The sequence below is a fragment of the Benincasa hispida genome, chromosome 11 (assembly GCF_009727055.1).
Source record: "Benincasa hispida cultivar B227 chromosome 11, ASM972705v1, whole genome shotgun sequence".
In the NCBI taxonomy this organism is placed as follows: Eukaryota; Viridiplantae; Streptophyta; class Magnoliopsida; order Cucurbitales; family Cucurbitaceae; genus Benincasa; species Benincasa hispida.
This window is the reverse complement of record NC_052359.1, coordinates 10,815,360-10,826,146: the sequence shown is the minus strand read 5'-3', so window position 1 is coordinate 10,826,146 and position 10,787 is coordinate 10,815,360. Positions and strand designations below refer to the sequence as shown.

General features: G+C 27.7%; 1 protein-coding gene and 1 non-coding gene across 2 annotated transcripts; one reads left to right on the top strand and one right to left on the bottom strand.

The window, feature by feature from the left end:
* The first annotated feature begins 4,161 nt into the window (after positions 1-4,161).
* On the top strand, positions 4,162-4,234 carry TRNAV-UAC. The gene has a single exon. It is a non-coding gene; the product is annotated as a tRNA-Val (tRNA).
* A 1,553-nt stretch (positions 4,235-5,787) lies between these two features.
* Positions 5,788-6,393, bottom strand: LOC120090554 (calphotin-like). The gene has a single exon (XM_039048280.1). The coding sequence runs from the start codon at positions 6,391-6,393 to the stop codon at positions 5,788-5,790; it is 606 nt and encodes a 201-aa protein (XP_038904208.1).
* Positions 6,394-10,787: the final 4,394 nt, after the last annotated feature.

Genomic DNA, 10,787 nt, shown 5'->3' with positions numbered 1-10,787 from the left:
AGAAATCTCATAAGATCTTAATAATACTTTTTTATTATGATTAATGTTGCTAAGCTTGATTCCAAATTTATTTTTGTAGATGCTAAGATTTGTTCGTTCAAGCAACGATAAATATTATAAATTTTTTCGTGAATAAATTTAACAACAAAAGTCTATGAATATTAAGGCATTTGCAAATATAATTCAGGACTAGAGGATCTAAAATTATAGTTTGTATAGTAAGACATACATACTAATTACTTTTTTTTAGTACAATTGAAATAGAAGGATTCGAACCACACTCCCGTAATTTCTAGGACGGTGGTAAACTCATAAATAAAAATTAAAAGTAAGAAAGTAAGAAAGAAAAAGGCTATATAGAAAAAATAGGAAAAAAAAAAGAGAACCAAATGGTGTTATAATTATCTATACAAATTAATAATAATTGTACTATAAAGTCTCACGGAGTCTTATGAAAAATTCTTAAATTAAAAAAATGCAATTATTTGAAACAAATAATAATAATGAACTTTATGAAAATCTTGATCGGAGAGCATCCAATCCACACTATGAAAACGAATAGAAATATTATTATACTCTAGCATGAATACTACTCTCATTAATTTGATTGTCACGTCGCCAACATCATGTAATAATTATGTTAGGTGAAGGACGGATTTAGTATGGGTATGAAAAGCTCGAGTATTCCTCAACTTTATACTCTTTATATAATGTATATACAAAACCATTAACTAATTTAGTTGTAAATTTTACTTCTAACCCCTTTAGACTTAGGTTCAAGTCTTGTTCATTATATTTATTTTTATTAAATTATATGAAACCCTTCATCAACAAAATTTCTAAATTTGTCAATGTGTGAGATCCCAACAACATTAAATAAGCATTTATGATAGGAAAAAAAATCTTAGTGTAACCACGAAAAGTACAAAATACCATTTTTTTTTTTTTTTTGACCTGATAACACAATGTCATGCTACAATTAATCACCTAAATTCATATATGACAATTTTTTTCCATCTAGAATATTATTACATTCCAATTTATAAGTTCATAGTAGAAAGTATTTAGGCCTATGACTTATGAATAACAATATTGTTTTATCATCTTAGAAGATGTTTATTAAGTATTATATATATATATAATGGACTATGAGAGGAGAATCTTTACATTCCTATTTTGTTCTTATACCTTTTAATAATTCTTACATTGCCTTTTGTTAGTACTAACTCGAGTTGAAGTTGGTTATCTTTCGTGGAAGGATATGATCTGCTTATAATAAATATGAAACATCATGATTTAACAATTGAGAATATGTTTAAACGAATAGCCACATCTTTTTAATCCCGTTATAACTATTTTAGTCAAGGTAGTATATCTTTGCATATGGGTATGATCTAAACTATAGAGATATGAAACGTCATCAAGATATCTTTGGATAGATAGTCACAACTTTTGCCTTATTACAGCTATTCGAGACGAAGTGGTGTACTTTTTCGTGTATGGTTGTGATCCACACCATATATATAAAACATCACAAACAAGGAAGATATATGTTTGAATAGACGCTATTTCTATTTAAATTTTTAAAAAAGAAAAACTATTTTGTTTTTCTCTCAAATAATTACAACTATTTAGATAGACAATGTGAAAGACTATTTCGTTAAGTAGAATCTTTTAAACATATTTTTTTATATATTAAAATAAAACTATAAATTTCACGTCCATCAACATCTTCTTCACTAGTACAACTAAAAGGAGATTAAAAAGTATGATTTGTTTATTTTAAAACCACTCTCTTTTCATTTCTACTGTAAAAAATAAAGTTGATTTTCATCTATAATTTTCTAAAAATAATTGTTTCTTTGATAACAATATACATGAGATATACTCGAGAGATATAAAAGCGGTGTATTATCTTGATATCATATAGTTTTCTTCATCACTAAAATGGGGGAACTTTGTATAAAAGAAACTAATACTATTTCATTATTCAATTAGATCGAAGGGTAAATAATACAACTTTAATGGTGAAAATACTCATTGTATACAAGTTTTTCTCTTTTAACTTTCAAGTTTCAAGTTTGTGTATTTGTTAATCTCTATAATTCTTTAAAAAGTGTTTAATATGTATTTGAATTTCTAATTTCTTTTTCATTATATCCCGACATTTTTATTTTTATATCTACTAGATCTTTGATCTATTCCATTTAAACTCACATGTTTACTAAATACAAAATTAAATGTTTAAGGTCTTATTTAAAAAAAAAAATCAATTTAGGTCTAATAAATCAACTTAATATTTAAAAAAATGTAATACTTCAAGAATTTATCAGACATAAAAACCGAAAGTTCAAGGATCTATTAGACAATTTTAAAGTTCAAGGATCTATTAAACATAAACGTAAATATTTAATGATTAAACTTGTAATTTAACATAGATGGACTAAATTATGTAGACATAAAATGGGTAATTTAATTGTCAGATTAAATTACGTATTTGACACAATATAATTTAGTCCATATACACAACATAAACGTAAGAAAAATTGTGGTTCAAGTGTGAAATATACCATATACACAATATAGAAAAAAGTAAGAGTAAAACTCAACAATAATCTCTCTTTTGAGGTCAGAGATTTAATCATCATTTTGCAGTTGTTATTTAAATAAATAAATAAAAGATAATACTTTGGTATATCCTAAGATGCATCCATCTATCTTTATGCATCCCTCACATCACTCAACAATATATATATATATTATAAAAGAATAAAAGAATTTGTCACATGGTAAATTATGATTAAACAATTTGATAGGATACACAAAAATAGGAGTTGTCCGAAATATACCATATTTTTCATAAATAAATAAATTAAAATTTCTTACGTGGCATGAGTTATCCCAAAATGGATAAGAAGAGAAGTATCTATCAAAGGTCAATGTATTTGCATGATTGGCTACCACCATTTTACCTTATTTATATCATTTTAAATATCCACGTCAATAAAAGGTTGAATTCTCTATCTTTATAAAAAATATCAACGAAATAGTCAAACTAATATTAGAGTATAGTTTAACCGATTAAGACATATATTTTTATTATAAGATTAAATATTCAATGATGAAATATTATTTTTGTTTAGCAATTATGGATCTAGTTTTCGATAATATTATATACAATAGTTAGCTTTTATTTCTTCTAGTTTTGACTACAAGTGTTAGTCCTTCTTTTTTATCTGGTTTGGCTCACTAATTTGATTTGGATGAAGTTGGTTAGGCATGCATTCTACTAAGATATTAAGAGAAGAGAAAACTAACCCTTAAAGTTTCACGCCTTCACGAAAATTCTCTCTGATTTGAACAACAACACCTCTTTGCTCAAACCACAAAAATCTTTCCAAAATACGTTTATGATAGGAATAAACACTACCACTTAGAGATCTTATTATTCTCTAATAACTAGGAATTGGATGTGTGGGCTCCAAACCTGGTTTTTGGTAGAGGAAATTTTACAGAAGAGATTGTAAGTATGAGAATTTAATGTTGTCACGTTGATTGTCCGTCCCCAAATCAATCTTCGTGATTCCAGACCTTGAAATTTCCTTTTCTCTGTTCTCAAATAGTTTCCTTACTCTCCAAAATCGAATTTCCTTCTTGACTCTCGAAAATGCGCTAACTCTAACCACATACTTCAAATATAATGTTAAATATCTTTAATTTGCTTTTCACAATAGTCATTATTAAAATTTACATATTTATTGAAGGATTTCATCTCTCTTTCACTCTTTTCAATATGTTTCCAGTAGTTTCACCCCAAATAAAGATCTTGAATGAAAAAAACAATATTAAACAAACTTTCGAACTTGGAATCCTTATCAAATTAAGAATTTTTATTTAAATTATAATATTCAAATTGGTCAAATTTGAATCAAAAGTTAAGTTAGATAAATTTTGAATTTGATTGAATTTGAATGAAATTTTCATCCCAAATCATAGTTAATCTATCGTAATAAATAAATGATCATATTTAATCTATTTTTATTGATAAAAATACATTATATTAATGTAATTAAGGATATTTTTAAAAATATTAACTAATTTTATTATTAAATAAGTTAGAGATAGATATATATAATTATGACTGAAACATTGGGGCGTCCAGTTGCTGTGGTGTAGTGGTTATCACGTTAGTCTTACACACTAAAGGTCCCCAGTTCGATCCTGGGCAGCAACATTTTTATTTTCTTTCTTCTTTATTTATGCATATCAATATATATATATTACCAAAATGGTTAACTTTTCTTTTTAATAACCACTTTCATTGTTTTTTTTTTTTTTTAATTATTATTTCTATCTAAAAAAAATAAGGAGCATGTGCTAGAATTGTAATCATTTATCTAAATCTAAAACCCAGGAAAACAATTATTTTTCATGATAGGGACTAAAACGACTTGTAAGCTACTAGGGCTAAACCATTACTTGTTAAATTAAAGGATCAAATTGTTACAAATTTGAAATTAACAGAGACTAAATCATTATCAAATAAAATTCAAAGACTAAATTATTATTTTTATAAAGTTCAAGGATCAAAAATGTATTTTAGCCAAGGTTTGAAATATCGATGTCAACATAAATATTAGGTCTCGATTTTATTAACATATCGATGGAAATTTCAAGAAAAAAAAATATGAAAATTGATGGGAAATGTTATAATTAGTTGGCTTAATTAGTTGACCATTTAATCACAATTTCTATAAAGTAAGACAACATTTAGATGCATATTTTAAATGTGTGTAAACATTCCTGTGAGAGCATAAATTTAAAAAAGAAATAGAAAAATAATTACATAAAGTTTAAGAATATTTTGAAGTGAAATTATGTGGAAATTACGAAAGTTTTGATGGTAAAACAAAAAAGAATTCATAATTCAATTTTGAGATGAAATAATGTGAAAATTCAAAGAAAAAAGTTTTAATGATGTTAAAAATAAATATAGATTTTTTTTTGTAGTTTTTTCAAATTCATTTTCTTTATAAATGAAAGTTTTGAGTAAAAAATAAAGCTAAAAATTGATAAAAGTTGGAAATTAGAAAAAGTAATACATAAAAGGCTTAATTCTTTGTCGAAAATAATAGTGGTGTATAAAACTATGAAATGTTTGATGGAAAAAGAAAAATGAATACATAATTCAATTTTGAGGTGAAATAATGTGAAAATTTAAAGAAAAAAATTTGAATGATGTTAAAAATAAATATATATTCTTTTTTTATGGTTTTTTCAAATTCATTTTCTTATAAAATGAAAGTTTTGAGTAAAAAATAAAGCTAAAATTTGATAAAAGTTGGAAATTAGAAAAAGTAACAAAAATTGTGTGTAATGAGATGATAAAATTGAAAATTTTAAATTGCGTTAACGTAGTTAACTAAAAAGTTCGAAATTTTTTTCAAAATATCAAAATTTCTTGAAAATTGCTCGAAATTGAACTTGAGGAGAGAATTGAAATATTCTCAAAATTTATAAATTTCTTGAAATTATATTAATAATGACACGAAAAACGAAATTTTCTCTGATCAAAATTTTGGATCCTTCAGAATCTAGAGATTTTGATGAAAATTTTAAATCATGATTTCAACCTTATTTATATGGTCCAATAAAATTATTTAAATATCCCAAAAACATTATATTCATATAATAAAATTGAATAAAAAAAGAACGCCACATATTCTGTCAAAAAGAATACAATAATCTCACAGCTGTCATAAAAAAGCTCAACATTTGGGCCTAATTTCAAAAGGCCCAAGCGGCCCAAATAGAAAGCCCACTCAAAATAACCTCCACCCCAATCTTGCACTTCCCTGACGCCGACGCGTCGTTTCCAGGCCGCTCCGCCGTTTCCGGTGCTAGGCTAGCCGGAGTCGACATTGGCGGGCTGCTGCTCGACGGGAATATCGACGGTGTCCCCACCGGAGTTCCTCCCGAGATCGGATTTGCCGGAATTTCTGGTTCCACTGGAGTGCCAACCGGAGTGGCCACCGGAGAAGCATCGGAAGGCGGAGGAGACGGCGGCGACGAAACCGGAGAAATTTCACTCACTACCGGACTTACTGCCGGCGAAGAAACAGGCGCCGAAGCCGGAGCCTTCGGGGGAGCTACAGATGGTGGGGTAGCAAATGCCGGAGAAATTGCCGGAGTTATCGCCGGTGGAGAAGCAATCGGAGGTTTCAACGGAGATGCCGAGGGACTCGGCGGCGAAACAACCGGAGAATGCGCCGGAGACGGAGAATGAGCCGTTTTAGTGGGTTTTGGGGCGGCGGCCGGCGAATCATAACCGAAAACGACGCCGGTAAATGGCGAAAACAAAATCAGAACAGTAAACAGAGCAAATTTATCCATGCTCTTCGCCGGGAATTTCACTCTGTTTTCTTGACCGGCCGTCGGGAATATAAAGCTAAAAATGGGATCGAAATTGGGAATGAATTTGAGATGTGAATGGTGAAAGATATATATATATAAAGGCGAAGGTTTGAGAAAAAACTGAACGTTATTAGTTGTTTACAGAAATACTGAAGAAGACGACTGAAATAAATAAATAAATAAAGTGACCGTTGGGGACAGGGGACCGGCTATCACGGGTAAACTAGTCGTTACACGGCAGAGGATTACTGGTTGAGCCAGTCACTTGTTCTTTTTCGTAAGGCTCGTGAACATATGTCGGTTAAAATCAAATTTAATAATTCTTTTTAAATAAAGGAATGTTTGGTGTTTTGTGCTTTGCATGTGATTGTGTCCCAAAAACCAAGTAAATAGATAAATAAAACGGAAATTATTTCAAATGGTTACAAAATATAGCAAAATTTTAGAACTATCAATGAAATACGTGACACTATCAATATCTGATATTGATAGTTCTAAAATTTTGCTATATCTTATAAATATTTTAATTTATTTTTTTTATATTTAAAAACAGTTCTAAATAAAATGGGTTAAACTCATGGTATTATTTTTTTTAATAGCTAAGCTAAGTTTAACTCAACTATAGGCTTTTAATTAAAAATTGAAGTTTTGATCTTCTATCTTTATAACTGATGTACTTAAAAAAGTTTATTTACTTAGATTTTTTCATGAATTCAACGTTGTTATGTAGAATGAATTGACATTGTAGTTTTATCATGAACAAATTATAAAACATAAAAAATAGGAACAAGGTGTAGTGAATATAATAAAAATAATAAACATTTTAAAATTTTAAAAAGCATAAAATATTCATTTATTAATTTAATGTATTAATAAATTATTTTTTTTTAAAAAAAATATTCATATACATCAATATTTTCATCGATATAAAATTGAAATCTCGACGTGTCTATCGATCAACATTTGCATGTATGTGTGGACATCAACATGTAAAACCTTTGTCAAAACACCATCTTAAATCAAAATAAATGTAATTAAAAAAATGAGTAATATTTGAGTACTTTTGAGGATATACTTATCTTCATGCATTCTCTAATCATACATAAAAAATATATTTTTTTAAAAAAAAATGAGAAAGTTTGTATCAATCTCGAGGTTGTAGGTTTGATTATACCCACATCACATCGTAGAAAAAAATAATCCCAACATAATTTAGTTGATAAGTATCATACTAAAGTTTGATAGATTAATTTTTCGAATGGTTGAACTAAAATGACATAAATCAAATTGATTCCTCATCTATTTTTGGACATATAAAGAAATCAAACAGAGATGTGAGGAATCATTTCATTAAATAAATTAATAAACCCTCTAGTAACTAGTTAGCCATATAGGTATTGTTTTAAATGTATGGATCATTTTGCATCCCATTTAAAAGCATTATTTTATATGAATTGGATAAAAAGATTTAGAAAGTTAGATATGGATTTGATGAGGGCAATCATATAAGTAAATAAAAATTTATGTTTTTTTTTCCCTAAAAACTATATTGAATGAATAATAATGAAGTACCTTTTCAAAAAGCGAAAGAAAAAGTGGAACTATAATTGCAATGATAGAAAAAATAAACATAGAAAACTAATTTTTAATTCAAAAATAAGGTTAAATTATAAATTTAGTTCCTATAATTTGAAATTTAGTCTCTATGATTAGAAAAAATTTCTATAAAAAAATCTTTACGATGGATAGAAAATTTTATCAAACTATACGAACTATTTATGAGATCTAAATTGAACCAAATTTGTAATTTAATCAAAATATTAAAAAAATATATATATATATATTTTTTTCCATTTGTACCAATGCCACAAATAACACAAATCCCATAGTAAGATTCAAAATAGAATACTAAGATCACAGATAGAGCACAATGCTGAGACCCACGGCCAAGCGCAAATAGTCATTAGACAGAGCTTCACGAAGGACAGAAAATTGATCGGCGGGCAAGAGATCCACGGAACACAGATCGGAATAAGGGCAGGTTAGCAACAGGGAAACCATTGGACAGGTCGGCGGATGCAGTTCTGAAGAACGAACAGATCTAGACCATTTTGGTCCTCTGCAAGTAGGTGGCTCCGACTACCCTCGGACAAATCTACCCAACGGTGAAAATCTTCATATGGATGATCTGAATACGTGGCGTGGCGAGAGCGACGACGAAGGTAGGCAGTAGGGGATTGGAGATTTCTCGGTGGGTGTCTGCTTAAATGGGTATTTCAAGACGAGATGGAATATTTTACGATGAGAAAGGACGGATAAAGAGCAACCCACAAATATACCCACATACGGAATGGGACGTATTAATTTAATGGGTATTTCAAGACGAGATGGAATATTAAGAATGTGTTTGGATTGCTTAATAAATAAACTATATAGATAAATGATATACCTTTAATTTATCTTCCCACGACTCATTTGTTGTATCAATAGTTTGTCTCGGATGAATCGTAATTTAAACCCATTTTCTTTCGAAATGTTCTAATCATATTTCCCATCCAACTTAGGCCTCTTTCCTTTGATAGTTTCAACAATATAAACATAGATAAATGTATCAATTACAATATCATTCCAAATTGTTTTGATTTACTTTTCTTTTTCATCTCTATTTGCAACTATATTCATAGACATCTCTAACAAATAAAAATTAATCAATATTAGAAACTCTAGTACAAAAATCAAATTTGCTCAACATCTCTTCTTTTTTCTTTTTTCTTTTTAAGAAAAACATCGTTATATTGTAAACTATCCGAAAAAAAAATCAGCATAAACATCTAAGATAAATGCAAGAAAGGTTTATATTTAAGAGATGACAAATTGAAATAGGAAGAAATTCGCAACAGAGATTAATATATAGAGGTGAATCAATTTTGCATCACCAATTTCCTAATCAAACAAGAAAGAACACCATCAAACCAAAACAAACCTCAAAAAATAAGAAAAACACAACCAAAAGTAAACCCGAGCATAAAAGAGAAACAACGATCTAAATCTAATCTCAAATTAAAGCAAAAACTAACATCAAATCGATCTCATTGAGAAGTTCTGGGGCAAAATGAAAAAGATAGAGAGCAATTGGATAGATTTCCGATCAATCACTAAAAAATCTATTTTCTTAAAATAGGGGTTTGAGTGTTTTCCTCAAAATGACTTATTTTTCAAACTCATTTCTAAGGAAGGCATTTAAGAAGTAGCCAAGCATCACAAATATTTTCAAAATGACTTTTTTCTTTTTCAAATTTAAACACTTCAAAAAGTTATCTAAGCACACCCTTAACTTTTGAAAATTCCCTTAACGATTTGCTATCTATTGGAAGTAAATATAAATAGTTGGAAATCTTTTTTTTTTTTTTTTTCACGTTTATTTTGTATTGATTTAATTTTTTAAAACAATTTTCTTTTTGTTAAATTTGATCTAAAAGTTCTTCTCAATTTAAAGCATATCAATCTTTAAAATATTATCTTATAATAAATTTGATATTTAATATTAATATAAAAGTAATGAAAACTTTTTTAGTCCTTGAATTTTGAAGAATATGTATGTTTTGTCTTTGAGATTTGAAAATGTATTTTTTTTAGTCCTCGAATTTTTTTAAGAATGTGTGTATTTGATTCTTATGTTTTCAAAATATACATTTTGTTAAGAAAAAGTAGGTTTAAAAGTCATTGTAGTAATTTTCTTTATTATTTCAAATTAGAAATTTTATTTTAAAAATTTACCTCCTCTCGAAAATTATTTTTCTAACTTATTTTTCTAATGTAAAATGTAATGCAATTATTTAAAATAATAATAATAAATATTTTAAGGATCTTTTAAATTTATTCTTAAAAATTTGAAATTAAAAAAGATATATCTTGAAAACCAAGAGACCAAACGTACCTAATTTTAAAAACTTGAGAACTAAAAATGTATGTTTTGAAAACCAAACACACTTATTCTTCAAAACTTGACCATTAAAAGGTGGTTTTTCCAAAACAAAAATAATTAAAATAATATGTCTACTTTGATCATCAAGCTAAATCACAACACTTTATTTTTTATTTGCAAAACACTATAATATGGTTTTAATTTTTAGATTTAAAACTAAAAATTTCCAAACATCTCGTTTTCTGAAAAATAAATCCGGCAACAATTATTTCAAAAACTATAATCATTTCAAACTAGAACCTTAGTCCATGTATTTTGAAAGTTAATCATAGATCTTTAGTTTTTAGGTTGCGGTTGGCATGCAAAATTGAAGTAAGTTTAGTTGAATTGAGTTGTTATTATTCTTATTTTTATTCTTATTATTATTGAAGCCCATGTTTGGAGTGCA

Excerpts from the sequence above, each read along its gene's own strand:
- LOC120090554 (XM_039048280.1), bottom strand. The coding sequence starts at position 6,393 with ATGGATAAATTTGCTCTGTTTACTGTTCTGATTTTGTTTTCGCCATTT.